The 19695-nt window shown below is 49.2% G+C and overlaps 1 protein-coding gene across 1 annotated transcript; it reads right to left on the bottom strand.

Moving 5' to 3' along the window:
* Nucleotides 1–13670: 13670 nt before the first annotated feature.
* Nucleotides 13671–19384, bottom strand: LOC121270965 (trypsin-like). The gene is made up of 5 exons (XM_041176641.1): nucleotides 19342–19384; nucleotides 18542–18698; nucleotides 16388–16638; nucleotides 14864–15000; nucleotides 13671–13891 (listed from the first exon to the last, which is right to left on the bottom strand). The coding sequence occupies exons 1-5, from the start codon at nucleotides 19382–19384 to the stop codon at nucleotides 13742–13744; spliced, it is 738 nt and encodes a 245-aa protein (XP_041032575.1). The 3' UTR covers nucleotides 13671–13741.
* Nucleotides 19385–19695: the final 311 nt, after the last annotated feature.

Genomic DNA, 19695 nt, shown 5'->3' on the forward strand with positions numbered 1-19695 from the left:
TATGCTGCAAACATCGTACACCATTCGATGCAGGGCAAGTACCGCAGACAACAGTGAGGTAAATGACTCAGTAAAGATTTTATGTCGCCTTTGGCTGTTGCAAGTTGGAAGAGCAATGTTAACTCGGGACACTGGGAGGAAACCCCAACTCTGCTTCATACCTGTAATTTGACAGAGTGCAGTGTGTGTGCGCGTGATTTGGCGGATTGCAATGTGTGTGACGTGACAGAGTGCAGTATGTGTGTGATTTGACGGATTGCAAAGTGTGTGTGATTTGACAGATTGCAGTGTGTGTGCGTGTGTGTGATTTGACAGAGTGCAGTGTGTGTGTCTGTGATTTGTTGGATTGTATTGCTGTGATTTCTCTATTTGGACCCATTGTGTCATCATACCTCTTGGCAGTTTTTAGGAATACAATCGGCAACTATTCCAGATCCCGTATTTCTCCAGTTTATTAATGGGAGACAATCTCCCTGATCCCCCACTCTGTACCTTCCCACAGTCAGTTGTGTCTTTTACAGTGACCCCACATGTGACTGCATATCCCTGGCTTAGTAGCCAATCCCAGATTGAGTAAACTTTGTGAAATGTTTCCCTTTCCCAGTTCTGTACCCTGCTGATTTCCAGTGCCTCGATGTCCCTGTGCTGCCTCCGAGCACCTGCCAGAAGGCTTATCCTGGTAGCATCACGAGTAGCATGTTCTGTGCTGGATTCATGGAGGGTGGGAAGGTTAGCTGTCAGGTAAGGATGTAACGTGCTGGTAAACACAGGACAGCGAGAGATTTTGCTCTCCATTCTGTTCAATCTCCCCAAATCTGTCACCTCCCCAGTTACACTGAATGCAGAAAGATTCATATGGAGACATAATCCTAATTCTTCCAGAGCAGTAACTGGATTCACCCTGACTCACGGTCTAAATTGAACACCCCAAGGGTGATACCCCTGTGTATTTATTTCCCCCAACACTGTTACCAGGGTAATGGAACTCCCTCCCTAACAGCACTGTGGGTGTACCTACACGTCATGCGCTGCAGCGGTTCAAGGAGGCAGCTCACCACCACTATCTGAGGGGCAATTAGAGATGGGCAATAATAGCTGGCCCAGCCAGCGATACCCACATCCTGTGAATGAATAAAAAATGCATTAATAAATGGGGCCTTATACTCTGAGCTCCAGGGTGTCGGATTGGGGAGGTGTTCCCCCTCTCCTAGTGGAGAACTTAAGAATTAGGAGCAAGAGGTGACCATTCAGTCCCTCAAACCTGCTCAACCATTCAGTGAGGTTGAATGACCTGACTGTGGCCTTGATTCCAAGGTTTTTCCCATTGTCTGTAATACTTGAATCCCTCTCATCAATCAGAATCGATCTCAGCATTGAAAATATTCAAAGACCCAGCTTCCTCTGCTCTCTGGGGTAGAGAATTCCAAACAATAATGACCCTCAGAGAGAAACAATGTATCTGCACCGTAAGCAGAAGATCCATTCGATTGAGGCTGTGCCCCTTAGATTTGTCCAAGAGGAAACTTCATCTCAGTGTCCGCCCTTTCCAAAACCCTCAGACTCATTTATGTTTCAATAAGATCACCACTCATTCCTCTAAACATCAATGGGTATAGGTCCAACCTCCTCCAGCCCCTACAACCCTCCCTATCTCCGTAAACTCCTCCAGCACCTACAACCCTCCCTATCTCCGTACACTCCTCCAGCCCCTACAACCCTCCCTATCACTGTAACCTACTCCAGCCCTACAACTCTCCCTATCTCTGTAACCTCCTCCAGACCCTTAAACCCTCACTATTTCTGTAACGTCCTCCAGCCCCTAAATCCTCCCTATCTCTGCAACCTCCTCCAGCTCCTATAACCCCATCTTTGTAACCTGCTCCTGCCCCTAAATCACTCCCTATCTCTGCATCGTCCTCCAGCCCCTACAATCCTCATTTTCTCTGTATCCTCCTCCAGCCCCGAAAACCTTCCCTATCTCTGTAACCTCCTCCAGCCTCTACATCCCTCCCTATTTCTGTAACCTCCTCAAAGCCCTACAACACAATGTCTATAACCTCCTCCAGCCCCTACATCACTCCCTAACTCTCTAACGTCCTCCAGCCCCAACACTCCTCCCTATCTCTATATTCTCCTCCAGCCCCGACAATTCTCCCTATCTCTGTAACCTCCTCCAGCATCTACTATGCTCCCTATCTCTGTAACCTCCTCCAACCCGTACAAACCTCCCTCTCTCTGTAACCTCCTCCTGCCCCTACAACCCTCCCTATTTCTATAATCTCCTCCAGCGACAACAACCCTCCCCATCTCTGTATCCTCCTCCAGCCCCTAAAACCCTCTGAGATCTCTGCACTCCCCCAGTTCCAGCCTCTTGACCATCCCCCGATTCCCATCGTTCCACCATTGACGGCCGTGCCTTCAGCTGCCTGGGGCCTTAAGCTGTTGAATTCCCTCCCTTAATCTCTCCACCTCTCTCTCCCTCTGTTTCCTGTTTTAAGACGCTCCTTAAAACCTCCATCTATAACCAAGATTTGGTCACCAGTCCCTAATATCTCCTTTATGTGACTCGGGGTCACAAATTCTTTGATAACTGCTGCTGTGCAGTAGCTTGGGATGTTCTATGATGTTTCTGGTCCTATGTAAATGCAAGTTGCTATTATTGTGTTCTGACCTGATGCTGTACTCCTCACATAAAGGGCGATACAGGTGGTCCCCTGGTTTGCAATAGGAAGTTGGAAGGAATTGTCTCGTAGGGAATAGGCTGTGCGGAGAGAAATTACCATGGAGTCTAAACAAAAGTCTGCAACTATATCTCCTGGATCAGGGACACAATGGAGAACAACTAGATACTTGCACACCGCATTGGTTCCTAACTGTGTGAACCCAATGGTCAATTAAATAAAATGATTTAATAAACACCGATGAAGCAATTCCTATTTTCCTGTTTTGCAATATTTTGATAATCAGCACTCATCTCATTATACTACATCTCCCAGGTGCATCTTAAAGCACGACAAACTCCTCTTCAATTCAATCACTACAACCTTCCTGATTTCTCTAATACTGTGGCTACAAGAGCAGGTCAGAGGCTGAGAATCCTGCGGTGAGTAACTCACCTCCTGACTCCCCAAAGCCTGTCCACCATCTACAAGGCACAAGTTAGGAGTGTTATAGAATACTCCCCACTTGCCTGGATGAGTGCAGCTCCCACAACACTCAAGAAGCTCGACACCATCCAGGACAAAGCAGCCCTGCTTGATTGGCACCACATCCACAAATATTCACTCCCTCCACCACCAGTGCACAGTAGCAGCAGTGTGTTTACCATCTACAAGATGCACTGCAGGAACTCACCAAGGCTCCTTCAACAGCACCTTCCAGAGACACGACCACCACCATCTGGAAGGACAAGTGTAGCAGACACATGGGAACATCACCGCCTGGAAGTTCCCCTCCAAGATACTCACAATCCTGACTTGGAAATATATCGGCCGTTCCATCACTGTCGCTGGGTCAAAATCCTGGACATCCCTCCTTAACAGCACTGTGGGTGTACCTACATAACAGGGACTGCAGTGGTTCAAGAAGGCAGCTCACCACCACCTTCTCCAGGGGCAATTAGGGATGGGCAATAAATGCTGGTCTAACCAGTGACACCCACATCCTGTAAATGAATGAAAAATAACCAAACAAAGTGACAGCACAGAGAGAGGCCATTCAGTCCATCATGCACAATTCTCTCTTTGAAGGAGCAGTTCCATTGTGTCCTAAATTCTGCTTATTGTCTGCAATCCTGTAACTTTCATATCCTCAAGTGTCTGTCCAACTCCCTTTCTAAATTATTAATCAAATCAGCTTGCGCCACTTTTTCAACTCCACGCTCCCTGTTGAACCAGTCTCCAGAGGGCGAAAAACACTCTATCAACACCTCTGAACATCTCGGCAAAGCACCGTTAGGGTCACATGTTAGCCTTCTTTCTCCTCTGGAGAGGTGGTGGCCTAGAGGTAGGGTTACTAGACCAATAAGAGGCCCAAGCTAGTCCCCTGGGGACACAAGTTCTAATGACACTAAAGCAATTGGTAGAATGTAAGTCCTATTAATGAGCCAGTAGTTATAAAGCCAGTCTATGCAATGGGGACCATGAAACGATCATCAATGGTCATCAAACTCCAAATGCTTCCAAACGCCCCTTATGGGGGGAAATCCTCCCTCCTTGCCCAGTCTGGCCAAATGTGACTCCAGGCCCACAGCAGTGGGGTTGACTCTTAACTACCCCCTGAAATGGCTGAGCAAAGCCGCTCACTGCTACACCAAAAAGGTGGACCATCTGGCGTCAGCTTAGGATGTACCTGCACAACATGTGGCCTGCAGCGGTTCAGAAGATTCATATTCCAGGCAGAGTTAGATAGCTTTTCCAAAGACAAGGGAGTCAACGGTTATGGTACAGGGCAAAAGGGGGAAAAGGAGGGTAGTGTTTGGTGGGGAGGGGTGTTGGTTGGCGTGGTAGACATGAAAGTGGTGTAGAGTCAACAAGCTGATCAGCCATGATCCTATTGAAGAGTGAAGCAGACTCAAAGGGCTGAATGGCCTCCTTCTACTCTCCTGTTCCGATGGCAACTCACCATCATTTTCTCAAGGGCAATTAGGAATGGGTAACAAATGCTGGCCTAGCCAGCGATAACAACATCAGTGAAATAACTCTCCAGCACAAACAGCTCCAATTCTCTCTAGCTCAAGCACCTCCAGGTGCCTCTAGCCCAAACACCTCCAGGTGCCTCCAGCCCAAGCACCTCCAGGTGCCTCTAGCCAAAGCACCTCCAGGTGCCTCTGGCCAAAGCACCTCCAGTTCTCTCTAGCCAAAGCACCTCCAGTTCTCTCTAGCCAAAGCACCTCCAGTTCTCTCTAGCCAAAGCACCCCCAGTTCTCTCTAGCCCAAACTCCTCCAGTTCTCTCTAGTCAAAACACCTCCAGTTCTCTCTAGTCCAAACACCTCCAGGTCTCTCTAGCCCAAACACCTCCAGGTCTCTCTAGCCCAAATACCTCCAGGTCTCTCTAGCCCAAACACCTCCAGGTCTCTCTAGCCCAAACACCTCCAGTTCTCTCTAGCCCAAACACCTCCAGGTCTCTCCAGCCCAAATACCTCCAGGTCTCTCTAGTCAACCTGCACAGCAACTCGCGCCCTATATCCATGTAAGATAATGACGTTCAGTGTCTACGTTTAAAACCAGTGGCATTGAGTAAATGTCTTTTTACTGCTGGAGCACCTGCTTCTTTCTAAAGTGTCTTTTTTTGTGGAAGCCTCCACCAAAATTCACAAATTTTCAGTCAGTGTTGCTGCAGGTGTTGCACGGAAGAGGAAGTTTGTTTGACGCTGAAAATCTTGCAAAATACAAAGGTGAGACTCACATTGACGCTTTCTGCCACCTCCCCTTCCATGTAGCTATGGGCGTGAGCCACTTAGTGACACAGATTCCTCCCAACAAACAACCGTCTTTTTTATTTCAACACAAAAGCAAAACACTTGCAGTTGCTTGGAACCTGAAATAAAAACAGAAAATGCCGGAAATACTCAGCACTTCTGCCTCCTTCTTGCCTAATGAGTTTATTTTCCTCTTTTTTTAAGTTTCACTGTGCCTCCTCCTGCCCACGCAACAGGACCACGCCAGATGGCCGCCAATGCCTATCTGCCCATGCACGCCGGTCCGCGAATGTGCAGAAATCCAGGAGCAGCTTAGAAAGTTAGGGGTTGAGCAGCTTCTGATAAGAAATAGCTGGCTCAGACAGCGATGACCTTTGGCAAAACCTGGTCACTGCGTTTGCTGATGAGTAACCGTTGGATTGTGTAGGACTGAGCTGCCAATTCCAGCCACGATTTACTCCTCTGAGTCACCGACTGCCTATTGGATCTGTACATCATTATTACAAGAGGGAAAGTGGAAATCGGAGATGTCTCTGTGCAGCACACAAAGTGCCTCGAATGTTTTTAATATAAAAGCAGGAAAGTCTTCCTGTAACTGGTTTCGGTCTTGTAATAGGGCTAAGACCGCACACTATAATTTTATAAAACATATATATTTTACGTGTAATTACTTCCTAAACTTTTAAAACTGGACAATGACCTTTTCAAATGACTGAAGCTATGTTGGGCTGTGACCCTTGACCAATAGAAGCTGTCTGGCAGCACTTTGCATCTCGTTATCTCTGAAGAGACACTAATGACTCCTGTGGGCTGCAGAGACCAACTTAAAAGGGAATTATATAAAGACCATCAACATTTCATAAGCCAGGCCCCTCCCTCCACAGTCTGCTAGGACAAAGAGACCTGTAACCTAGTTTTCAAATTCTTAATGCTTGGAACTTAGAGAAAGAAGTATACACCCTTGGTCAAAGCCAAATTGGAGAGGTGTGAGTCATGTCATATAACACCCCCTAGCTGGGAGAACTAGTTATGCCGTCTTGCTGCACAGGGTAGCTTGATTTAAAGATGCCAAGGTGCCGAGTGACTTTTTGACCAGTGGGGAAGTGGCGAGTAATATGTTCTCCATAAGATATACCCTCGTAAATAATTTCAAGAGGGAGTCTGACAGGTATTTGAGGAACTTTCAAGGTTATGAATAAAAAGCGGTGATAAGAGGGTGGTGGTGAGCCGCCTTCTTGAGCCGCTGCAGTCCTTGTGGTGTAGGTACACCCACAGTGCTCTTAGGGAGAGAGTTCCAGGATTTTGACCCAGCGACAGGGAAGGGGCAGCCGATAAAGTTCCAAGTCAGGATGGTGAGTGGCTTGGAAAGGGACTTGCAGGTGGTGTCATTTCCATGCATCTGCTGCCCTTGTCCTTCTAGATGGTAGAGGTTGTGGGTTTGGGGGGTGATTAAGGAATGTGGGACCAATGCATTAAGACAGGTTTTTTGATCCCTTTAGAGGAAATTTAAAGGGATGCAGCCACCTAAAGGTCTGAGGCAGCACGTGGAGGGAACCAAAGGTGTGACAATCGTCTTCCTCTTCAAAGTGGCTGGAGATAGTTTTAAAGTGTTGTCAAAGAAGTAGAAAGCACACAGGCCAGGGCCTGCAGATACAGGAGTGTGACCCCGAGGATGCATATTCAGGGAATTTGAGTCCCATTATCCAGGACAGAGTTATCCTACTTCATTTTCCTCAACATAATTTTTCCTGGATGCATATTCAGCTTCCCCACTCACGTCCAATTGATACAACATAGGCCCATCACCTGAATCCCTTTACCCCTTTCTCTCCCAATGCTGTTTTATGGCTCTGCTTTTGGAAGCTGAGATAGAGCTTATAAAAGGTCACAGATAATAGAATTTGATTATTAATCTTCCTCCCTAATCGAAATGCTTAACTGGCTTTCCAAATCCCATAATCTATCCAGTGAGATATTGGTGGAATATTATAACCTTGGACTGAGATTCGCACATAATAAATCATCAGGAATACAGGAACAGCAGGAGGCCAATCAGCGCCTCAGGCTGGTTCCGCCATTCAAAGAGATGGTGTCAAACCTGTATCCTAACTCAATATGTCTGTCTTTCCTCCTGGAGCCACATAAAAGACTTTACGGACAGGTGATCAAAAGCTTGGTCAAAGAGTTCTGTTTTTAAGGAGGCTCTCTAGAGCAGGGGAGAGAAAAAGAGAGAGTGAGAGGAGGAGAGGTTCAGGGAGGGAGTTCCAGAGTTGACGTCCAAGGCAGGTGAAGGCACAGCTGTCAATGTTGGAGTGATGGGAATCAGGGGATGTTCAATAGGATGGAATTGGAGGAGAGCAGATTCCTTGGAGGGTTATAGGGGATGGAGGAGGTTACAGAGATAGGGAGGGTTGAAAAGGATGTAGGAGGTTACAGAGAGAGGGCGGGATGTAGGGATTGGAAGGGGTTACAGAGACAGGGAGGGTTTTAGGAGCTGGAAGAGGTTACAGATTTAGGGAGGATTGTAGGGGCTGGAGGGGGTTACAGAGACAGGGAGGGTTGTAGGGGCTGGAGGAAGTTACAGAGATAGGGCGGGTTGTAGGGGCTGGTGGAGGTTACATAGTTAGTGATGATTTTAGAGGCTGGAGGCAGTTGCAGAGATAAGGAGGGTTATAGGGGCTGGAGGAGTTTGCACAGTGATGTAGGGTTATAGGGGAACTTGGTGTCCCTTAGGACACGCGATCCAACAGAGTTTTGTTTCCCTGTACATTGAGGGAGGATGGAATTAGGGAGGCCAGTCCATGGGGGCTTATAAATAGTCAAATCTGCAACTTGAGTTTTGAGGTTGAAGGACATGTGTTTGTAGGATTGTCCATCTCAACCTTTTGTCTGGGCATCAGGTTTAGCCTCAGTAGGAAGGGATCAGCCGATTGTGAGTGCCCCAGATAATGGTCTGGACAGCAGTGGACTACTGAATATGAATATAAACTGCATGTAAACAGTTATAACCAGCATTTTAACCAAAACGCATAGGGGCTGCAAGAAAGATGAAAGGACTTTTATGTCACCTTTCTTGACCTCAGCATCTCCCAAAGTGCTTTGCAAAGGGAAAGGCCATTCAGCCCCTCAAGCCTGCTTCCCCATTCAGTCAGATCAGGGCTGATCTTCTCCCTCAGTTCCCCTTTCCCACCCTCTCCCCTGGTTTCCAAAATACTATCGACCTCAAGTGTTGAATAGACTCAACGACTGAGCATCCACAGCTCCTGAGGGGGCGGGGGGAGTGAGAGAATTTCAAAGCTTCACAACCCTCCAATTGAAGAAATTTCTCCTCATCTCAGTCCTCTTATGCTGAGACTGTGCCTGCTCGCAAATTTGAGATTCTCCGGCTGGTGGTGTGGTTTGAGGGAACTGGGGTGGTGGACGGGTTGGGGGAGGTGCAGAGGAGAAACAGCCTCTCAGCATCGACCCTGCTTAACCACCTGTGAATTTTGTGTGTGTCAAAGAGCTCAGATCTCATTCTCCTAAATCCAAGGCAGTATAGGCCCATACAACACTGGCATCTACCTGGCTATGTGAAAAATTGCCCTGGTATGTCCTATACTCTAAAAGCAGGACAAACCCCAACCAGCTATTACCTGCTCACTGATGCTCAGCTTGGGTCCGCCAGGGTTACTCAACCTCTGACCTCATAAGAGCCTTGGTCCAAACACGGACAAAAGAGCTGATCTCCTGAAGTGAAGCGAGAGTGACTGCCCTTAACATCAAGGCAGCATTTGAATGAGTGTGGCATCAAGGAGCCCCAGCAAAACTGGAGTCAGTTGGGAATAAAGGGGAAAACTCTCCACTGGTTGGAGTCATAACGAGCACAAAGGAAGATGGATGTGGTCGTTGGAGGTCAGTCATCTCAGTTGCAGAACATCACTGCAGGAGCTCCCAAGGGTAGTGTCCTCGGCCCAACCATCTTCTGCTGCTTCATCAATGATCTTCCTTCCTCATAAAGTCAGAAGTGGGGATGTTCGCTGATGATTGCACAATGTTCAGCACCATTCACGACTCCTCAGATACTGATGCAGTCCATGTCCAAATGCAGCAAGACCTAGACAATATCCAGCCTTGGGCTGACAAGTGGGAAGTAACATTTACAACACACGAGTTCCAGGCAATGACCATCTCCAATAGATGGAATCCAACTATTTCCCCTCGCCGTTCAATGGCTTTACCATTTCTGGCACCCAGTACCCAAAGGCCCTTGGAGCAGGGCGGGAGGAATGGGATTTTGGGGGACAGGGTCGGGGAGAGAGAGTTCCAGATTTTTGTGTGAAGAAGTGATATCACCCCCTGAACATTCTGGAACTAATTTTAACGTTCTGCCCCCTTGTTCTGGACTCTTTCCCCCCTCCCACCACCACCGCCCCCAAAACCCTCCGCACCCCCCACCAGAGGAAATAGTTTCTCTCTATCGATCCTTTGATCATCTTCAACCGCTCGGTTAGTAAACTCAAGCGAACAGGAGCCAAGTTGATGCGATCAAGGGGAGGGGAGAACATTAAGGGTGGGAGTTCCTCAGACTGGAAAAGACAAAGTGTGGTGTATTTTTGCAATGTTTTTTATTGATTCTTTCCATGAGCTGGTACAGAAAGGTCAGGCCTAGGACGCGGAGCAGAGAATTATTCAGCACCATATTAGATCGGAGGGCCCACCCCCGCCAAGTGATGACCTCAGTTTGCAGCGATGGTGTCCTGGATCCAGGACATGTAATTGCAGACCTTGGTGTAGACTCCAGGGTAGCCTCTGTCTGCACAGAGGTACCCCCAGGACACGATGCCCTGGAGAACTCCATTACACACGACCGGACCACCGGAGTCTCCCTGTGGAAGAACAGCACATCAAATCCATCAGCAGCTCCGCATGGTGAGGTCAGCGCTTAAAGAGAGTTCGAAACCCGCGTGCTCACCGCAAACATTCAACCACACCGAATATTGACCAACCTCACATGGCACAGCTTCCCCCCGGTTCACCTTGCATTTATATAGTGCCTGTGTCATTGTAAAACGTCCCCAAGAAGCTTCACAGCAACGTTAATCAGACGGCATTTGACATGGAGACCGGAAAGGAAATATTAGGGATGGGTGATCAAAAGCTCGATCAAAAAGGCTGGAGCATCTTAAAGGAGGAGAGAGAGAGGGCGCACGTGAACAAGAGAGAGACAGAGAGAAGTGGAGAGATTTAGGGAGTGAATTCAATACCTTAGGGCCCCAGGCAGCTGAAGGCACGGCCACCAATGGTGGAGCGATGGGAATTGGGGGTTGGTCAAGAGGCCAGAATTGGAGGTGCGCAGAGATCTCAGAGGGTTTTAGGATCTGGAAGCAATTACAGAGATAGGGAGGGCTGTAGGCGCCGGTGGTGGTTACAGAGATAAGGAGGGTTGTACGGGCCCGAGGATGTTACAGAAATAGGGAGGCTTCTAGGGGCTGGAGGAGTTTACAGAGATATGGAAGGTTATAGAGGCTGGAGGAGGTTACAGAGAGAGGGAGGGTTACAGGGGAAGTTGGTGTCCGTTAGGACACGGGATACAACAGAGTTTTGTTTCCCCGGACATTGAGGGAGGATGAAATTTGTGAGGCTGGTCCAAGGGCGCTTATGAATAGTCAAATCTGCAACTTGAGTTTTGAGGTTGAAGGAGATGTGTTTGTCGGATTGTACATCTCAACCTGCTGTCTGGACATCAGGTTTCGCCTCATTAGGAAGGGATCAGCCGATTGTGAGTGCCCAAGATAATGGTCTGGACAGCAGTGGACTATAGAATATGAATATTAACTGCATGTAAATAGTTATAACCAGCATTTTAACCAAAACGCATTGGGGCTGCAGGAAAGATTGAAGGACTTTTATGTCACCTTTCTTGACCTTAGCATCTCCCAAAGTGCCTCAAGCCTGCTCCCCATTCAGTCAGATCAGGGCTGATCTTCTCCCTCTGTTCCTCTTTCCCACCCTCTCCACTAGTGTCCAAAAGTCTCTCGACCTCAAGTGTTGAATAGACTCAACGACGGAGCATCCACAGCTCTCAGGGGAGGAGAGAATTCCAAAGTTCACAAACCCTCCAATTGAAGAAATTTCTACTCATTTCATTCCACTTATCCTGAGACTGTGCCCGCTCCCGAATTTGAGATTCTCCGGCCGGTGGTGTGGTTTCAGGGATCTGGGGTGGGTGTGTGTGCGGAGGGCAAACAGCCTCTCAGCATCGACCCTGCCTCACCCCCTGAAAATTTGCTGTGCACCAATGAGCTCAGATCTCATTCTGCTAAACCCAAGGCAGTATAGGCCCATACAACACTGGCATGAACCCTTAAGACCATAAGACATAGGAGCAGATATTAGGCCATTCAGCCCATCGAGTCTGCTCCTCCAATCAGTCATGACTGATAAGATTCTCAACCCCATTCTCACGCTTTCTCCCCGTAACCTATGTACCCCTTACTAATCAAGAACCTATCTATCTCAGTCTTAAATGCACTCGATGACCTGGCCTCCACAGCCTTCTGTGGCAATTAATTCCATAGATTCATCACTCTCAGGCTAAATAATTTTCTCCACATCTCTGGTCTAAAAGGTCTTCTCTTTACTCTGAGGCTGTGCCCTCGGGTCCTAGTCTCTACTACTAATGGAAACATCTTCCCCATGCCACTCTATCCAGGCCTTTCAGTATTCTGTAATTGTCAATCAGATCCCCCCTCATCCTTCTAAACTCCATTGAGTATAGACTCAGAGTCCTCAAACGTTCCTCATATGTTAAGCCTTTCATTCCTGGGATCATTCTTGTAAACCTCCTCTGGACCGTCTCCAGGGCCAGCACATCCTTCCTGCGATATGGGGCCCAAAATTGCTCACAATATTCTAAATGTGGTCTGACCAGAGCCTTATAAAGTCTCAGCAGCACATCCCTGCTTTTATATTCTCGTCCTCTCGAAATAAATGCCAACATTACATTTGCCTTCCTAATTACCGACTCAAGCTGCAAGTTAACCTTAAGAGAATCCAGGACTAGGACTCCCAAATCCCTTTGCAGTCCAGTGTTACTCAAACTCTGACCTCATTATAGCCTTGGCAAAAAGACAGACAAAAGAGCTGAATTGCTGAGGTGAGGTGAGAGTGACTGCCCTTGACATCAAGGCAGCATTTGACCGAGTGTAGCATCAAGGAGTCCTAGTAAAACTGGAGTCAGTTGGGAATAAAGGGGAAAACTCACCACTGGTTGGAATCATACTATAGATGGTGATATAGGGTCAATCAAGTAATTACAGCACAGAAGGAGGCCAATCAGCTCAATGAGTCCATGTAACTCTTTCGAGTACAAACCCATTTCCATCTGTTTCAGATGAAGTTACATTGTTTCATAGTTTACCATTGTGAGACCTGAACTCTTGATCTTAGGGTTACAAACCCAGTACCATAACCACTTGGCTGGAATCATACCGAGCACAAAGGAAGATGGTTGTGGTAGTTGGAGGTAGGTCATCAGCGGTCTAGGACATCACTGCAGCAGTTCCCCAGTGTAGTGTCCTCGGCCCAACCATCTTCAGCTGCTTCATCAATGACCTTCCTTCCATCAAAAGGTCTGAAGTGGGGATGTTCGCTGATGATTGCACAATGTTCAGCACCATTCGCGACTCCTCAGATACTGAAGCAGCCCATGTCCAAATGCTGCAAGACCTGGACAATATCTAGGCTTCAGCTGACAAGTGGCAAGTAACATTCACGCCACACAAGTGTCAGGCAATGACCATCTCCAATAGACAGAATCCAACTATCGCACCTTGCCATTCAATCGCATTATGATTGGTGGCACCCAGCACCCACAGAGCCTTTGAGCAGGGCGGGAGGAATGGGGTTTTGGGGGACGGGGGCTGGCAGAAAGAGTTCCAGATTTTTGTGTAAAGAAGTGACATCACCCCCTGAACGGTCTGGCTCAAATTTTAAGGTTCTGCCCCCTTGTTCTGGACTCTTTCCCCCTCCCACCACCCCCCCACCACCAGAGGAAATAGCTTCTCTCTATCGACCCTATCGAATCCTTTGATCATCTTCAACCACTCGGTTAGTAAACTCAAGCGAACAGGAGCCAAGTTGATGCGATCAAGTGGAGGGGAGAACATTGAGGGTGAGCGTTCCTCAGACTGGAAAAGACAAAGTGTGTTGTATTTTTGCAATTTATTTTATTGATTTTTTACATGAGCTGGCACAGAAAGGTCAGGCCTAGGACGTGGAGCAGAGAATTGTTCAGCACCATATTAGATTGGAGGTTTCTTCCCTACCAAGTGATGAGCTCAGTTTGCGGCGATGGTGTCCTGGATCCAGGACATGTAATTGCAGACCTTGGTGTAGACTCCGGGGTAGCCTCTGTCCGCACAGCCGTACCCCCAGGACACGATGCCCTGGAGCACTCCATTACACACGACGGGACCACCGGAGTCTCCCTGTGGAAGAAGAGCACATCAAATTCATCAGCAGCTCCGCATGGTGAGGTCAGCGCTTAAAGAGAGTTCGAAACCCACGTGCTCATCGCAAACGTTCAACCACACCGAATATTGGCCAACCTCACGTGGCACATCTTCCCCCTGGTTCACCTTGCTTTTGTATAGAGACTGTATCATAATAAAACGTCCCCAAGAATCTTCACAGCTATGTTAATCAGACAACATTTGACATGGAGACCCGAAAGGAAATATCAGGGATGGGTGATCAAAAGCTCAGTCAAAAAGGCTGGAGAGTCTTAAAGGAGGAGAGAGAGAGAGCACGTGAACAAGAGAGAGACAGAGAGAGGTGGAGAGGGTTAGGGACAGAATTCAACAACTTTAGGCCCCAGGCAACTGAAGGCACGGCCACAATGGTGGAGCGATGGGAATCGGGGAATGGTTACAAGGCTGGAATTGGAGGAGCACAGAGATCTCGGAGGGTTATAGGGGCTGGAGGAGGTTACAGGGATAGGGAGGGTTGTACGGACTGGAGTGGGGTAAAAGAGATAGTGAGGGTTGTAAGGTCTAGAGGGGTTCGCAGAGATAGGGAGGGCTTTAGGGGCTGAAGGAGGTTACAGAGATAGGGAGGGTTGTAGGGGTTGGAGAAGTTTACAGTGATAGGTAGGGCTGTAGGTGCTGGAGGAATTTACAGAGATAGGCAGTGTTGTAGGGACTGGAGGAGGTTACAGATATAGGGAGGGTTGTAGAGGCTGGTGGAGGTTACAGAGATAAAGAGGGTTGTAGGTTCTGGAGGACGTTAAGTACACGGTTCAGGAGGGAGGCCCATTCGGTCCATCCTGTGCATGCTGGCTCTCGCAGGGAGCAATCCAGTTGAGCCCCGCTCTTACCGCCTTTACCCCAGCTCCCCTCCCCCCGTGATAGGGAGGGGGGGGGGTCTCTCTGGGCTGTCTCGTATTGTCCAAGGGCCCGTACCTGGCAAGAATCCATCCCGCCACCCAGATAACCGACGCACATCATGTTGTTGGTGATCAACCCAGGGTAGGAACCTTCACAAGCGGCATTGCTGAGAACAGGCGCATCCAGGCACTGCAGCCGGTCCCCGCTGACCACTAAATCAAAACAAAGGTTAGAGGTTAGAGGGCGCGCGATCTTATCCACACCTACGTGGGGGTCAAAACATTCGATGCTGCACATTCTCACTTCCAACGAATGACCGCGCATTTCCAAAACAACCTCAGCCCTTCTCACAACACCTCACAGCCAGTGACGCACTTTTCAAAGTCTTGGATTGCAGGAGACAGAGCAGCTGGTTTGTGCACAGCAAGATCCCGCGAACCGCAAAGAGATAATTACTTGGAGATCTGTTTCGGTGTTGGTGGTGGTGGTGGGGGGTGGGGGTTGGGGGGGTGGGGGATGCCCATTGGTCCAGGTCACAGGGCGCAGCTCCCTCCCTCTCCTCCAAAATGTAGGGGCTGGGACATCTTTCACACCAGCCTGAGAAGACCAGGCGAGGGACTGGGCGAGGAAGCGTCTCGCCTGAAAAAGACGGCACCGCTGGGTGTGCAGCACTCCCTTGGTGCGGACACCAGGAGGGCTCAGGTTTCTGGAGTGAAGGTTCAAACCCAAGTTCCCCCGGTTCCAAGCAGAGAGGCCTTCGCACTGGATGACACAACACTTAGCGGCTGCCTGAGATCCATAGGGGAAAGCTTCATAGTCTTATCTCAGGGTCAGAGCATCACAGCTTCCAACCCTCAATGCATCGTAATCTCTGCTCACATTTCAGGGTGATGCGGGGGGGCTGGGTGTGGGTGGGGGTGAGCGTGCAGGAGGCGGGGGGCTGGGTAGGGGGAGGGTTCAGGAGGCGGGGGTGGAGGGGCACCGTACTATGACTGGTCAGCACCTTCCACAAGGCTCTAAACCGAGACCTTCTGCCATGAGCTCGGCTGGATGTGAAAGGACCTGTGGGATGGTTGAGGGAGAGCAGGGTGCCCTCGCTGGAACATCATTAGCACCCACCACCCCCACCCCACCTCACCTCACCCCACACCCACCCCACCACCCCACCTCACCTCACCCCACACCCACCCCACCACACCACCCCAACACGACTGAGAGCAGGTCGACCAGCCGTGACTCTCAGCGCTATTTGTGGGATCATTCTGTGCACAGCCAAGCAGCTGCGGCATTTAGCTGGAGGTCGACATGCGCTGGGTGTCAGGGTAATGGGTCGGGTGAAGGGACGAGGCGCTCGAGAGAGACGGGAGTTTGCGCTACATCAACAGGAAGAGACGCCGGCCGCATTCAAGGTGAGGAACGTTCTTTGCTGATAAATGTCGGCCTGTTTACTGAAGACCCTGTGGGATTATTGCTATCGGTACAGCTCAGTGTAAGAGCTTCATCTTCCGGCCCATTGCTAAACCCTGACCTCCCTCCCACACACCCCCAGCGAGCACTCGCAGAGACTCTGGTCGAGTCAGCTCCCTCTCTGACCCTTACCGTGGGACTCGGTGTTTCCCCAGCCGGATACCAGGCAATATTCCCCCGTAGAGGCACAGCTTCTCGGCAGGGCGATGGTCCCCACGTTGCTGTTGAGTGCAGCAGGTTTGGACAGTTTGATCAGCATGATGTCGTTGTCCAGGGTGCGGTAGTTAAACCCGGGGTGTCTGATGACTCTGGCGGCTCTAATGAATTGCTCGGTGCCCTCTCTGGCCGTGATGTCGTGCTCCCCCAGACGCACCTGGATACCACTAGGAATAAGATAGAGAACCAGCTTAGAGCGTGACTGTGCTTGACCGGTGGCCAACTTGCTTCAGCCCATTGGCGCGCAGCGCTAACTCGGCTGTTCCCTGTCAGCTTCCTGGGCTTGGAATGACAGTAAAGGGAATGCTAGTCTGTTTTCCACAGGGCAATGATAAGGGCTCGTGACCACTTGGGAAGACAGGAAGAGAGGCCTCTTGGGCCCATCCTCCATTTTTGTTGCCAATGGTAAATGTTAAGTCCCAGTTCACTGCCCTTTCTGAATATCCCTCAGTTGCTTAACTCCCAATTAAGTGTCAATACGTCAAACAGTTTATCATCTGAAGGTCTTCGGGGTGGAGGGGTATTTGTGTGTGGGTCTCATAATTCCACCCCACTACTATTTAGAGAAAAAGTTATTTTCTTTCCCCCTGTATTCCTGAATCCCACACAGGAGCCAGCAAAATCTGAGGCTGCTCGAGAGGCCACAAATGGAGCAGTGTACAGAGGCAGGGAGGGTTGTAGAGGCTGGAGGAGGTTACAGAATCAGGGAGGGTTGTAGGGGCTGGAGGAGGCTATAGAGATAGGGAGGGTTGTAGGGGCTGGAGGAGGTTACAGAGATAGGGCGGGTTGTAGAGGCTGGAGGAGGTTACAGAGATAGGGAGGGTTCTGGAGGCTGGAGGATTCTGTAGAGATTGGGAGGGTTGTAGAGGCTGGAGGAGGTTACAGAAATAGGGAGGGTTGTAGGGGCTGGAGGAGGCTATAGAGATAGGGATGGTTGTAGGGGCTGGAGGAGGTTACAGAGATAGGGAGGGTTGTAGAGGCTGGAGGAGGTTACAGAAATAGGGAGGGTTGTAGGGACAGGAGGATGTTACAGAGGTAGGAAGGGTTATAGGGTATGGAGAGGGTTACGTACGGAGCGGGCAAGTGATCATGTATTGGTTTGAAAGCAAAGATGAGAATTTTAGAGTCAATGAGTTGCAGACTGGGAGCCAACGTTAGTCAACGAGCAACAGAGGCTGATGAGGGAACAGGAGTTGCTATGAGCTTGGGTATGGGGCAGTGAGGTTGTGGGGACCAAAACTAGGCGCTGTGTTATGGATACAGTCTCCGCAAAGCCTTGTACAATTGCAGCAAGTCCTGTTTATTCCTGTACTTCAATCCCCTTGCAATAAAGGACAACATGTTGTTTGCTTTCTTTGTGCTCCTTGAACAGTGGGATCTTGCCTCTTTCAACATCAACATTTCTACGTTTCAAGATATTTGACTTTTCTAAATTTGCTTATCAAAGTGAAGAACCTCACACTTCCGCACATTATATTTCAGCTATTGTTATTCCATTGTGCAGTGTGTCTTTTTGAGAACGCTTTCATTGAATCAGAATTTACAGAAACTGGTCATTTGGCCCAACTGCGCTGTGCCACTGTTTTATACTCCACTCGACCCGCTGGTACACCCTCATCCCGCTAACAGCCTTCAAGATCACGGAGGCTGGCCTACAGCGTGCTGGAGTAGTCGAGCTTGAGGTGGATGAGGGTTTCAGCAGTTGATAAGCTGAAGCAATTGCGGAGTGGGGTGATGTTACGGAGGTGGAAATGGGCTGTCTTGGTGATGGAGATGATAGGGGGATGGATGCTCAGCTCAGGGTTAACTGGACAATGAGGGTGAGAATGGTCTGGTCAGATAGTGACCAGGGAGGGGAAGGGGGCGGAATCGATGACTGGGGAACGGAGTTGGTCACGGAGACCGAAGGCAATGGCTTCAGTCATCCCAACCTTCCCCACACGATGGAAACACAATCTTGGGACCCTCATCGAGAAGCCTGCAAAACTCAAGAACCAAGCTCTCGGTTCGAAGCGTAAACTCTCCCTTTGACCTTTTAACCTCTTTTCACGCAGAGCCCGCGGTACTTGCCCCCGATAGCAGTGAGCGGCGGAGACCACCCATTCGGGGTGGATCAGAGATCCCCCACACATGTGCCTTCCCACGTTGAGAGAGACAATCCAGGGCACTGAGTGCCTCGCACACTCGTAACCACCAACAATCTTGTCGTCATCGCGAGGGGCAGCAGCTGTGGTACCAATAGAAGCGAGATCACCATTAAACACTGGAGTAAGCTGAGAGACAAACAGCAGAGAGACAGATGGAGAGACAGAGAGAGAGACAGAGGGAGAGGCAGAGGGAGAGAGAGACAGCGAGAGAGACAGAGAGACAGTGAGTGAGAGGGACAGACAGCGAATGCATAGACATAGAGACAAAGAATGAGAGAGACATAGAGAGAAAGAATGAGAGACAGAGAGTGTGAGAGAGAGAGAGACAGAGAAAGTGACAGAGAGAGAGAGAGAGACAGGGAGTGAGGGGGCAGACAACGAATGAAAAGACACAGAGACAAAGTGTGAGAGAGACATAGAGAGAGTGAGAGAGACAGAGAGTGAGAGAGAGAGAGACAGTGTGAGAGCGAGAGAGAGAGACAGAGGGAGACAGCGAGTGAGAGGGAGAGACAGCAAGTGAAAGAGAGAGAGGCAGAGAGACAGCGAGTGAGAGACACGGAGACAAAGAGTGAGAAAGACATAGAGAGAGAATGATAGAGACAGAGAGAGAAGGAGAGACAGCGATTAGGAGAGAGGCTGGGAAAGACTTCAAGAGGAGGAGCAGAAAGAGTGAGATGAAACTCGAGATAGCCATGTGAAAGAAAGGAAATTGGACACGTTTACCAGCAAAGCCCAGTGACACGGCAAGCAGAAGGATCTTCATCATTGCTTCAGGTTTCATGATGGCTGACTGCAGACAGCAGGGCTGTTTTATAGGCTGTAGGAGCTCTGCTATCAGAGAATAACACGAACACTAGATTCATTAATGATCACAATTGGGGGATACGTCCTTGGGAACATGAGGGGCAGGTGTGTGTTTCTCAGTTCCGTTCCCTGGGTTGTTTCAGAGTTCAATAAGTACAGTTCATGAGTGTAAATCTTAGGGTGTGAGACGTTTTACAATTGAGGTAGGTTTAGAACTACAGTTGGGTTAAATAATTTTCGTATCCCGGACCGCGAAACGAGAGATTTAACAGT

The sequence above is a fragment of the Carcharodon carcharias genome, chromosome 29 (assembly GCF_017639515.1).
Source record: "Carcharodon carcharias isolate sCarCar2 chromosome 29, sCarCar2.pri, whole genome shotgun sequence".
NCBI lineage: Eukaryota > Metazoa > Chordata > Chondrichthyes > Lamniformes > Lamnidae > Carcharodon > Carcharodon carcharias.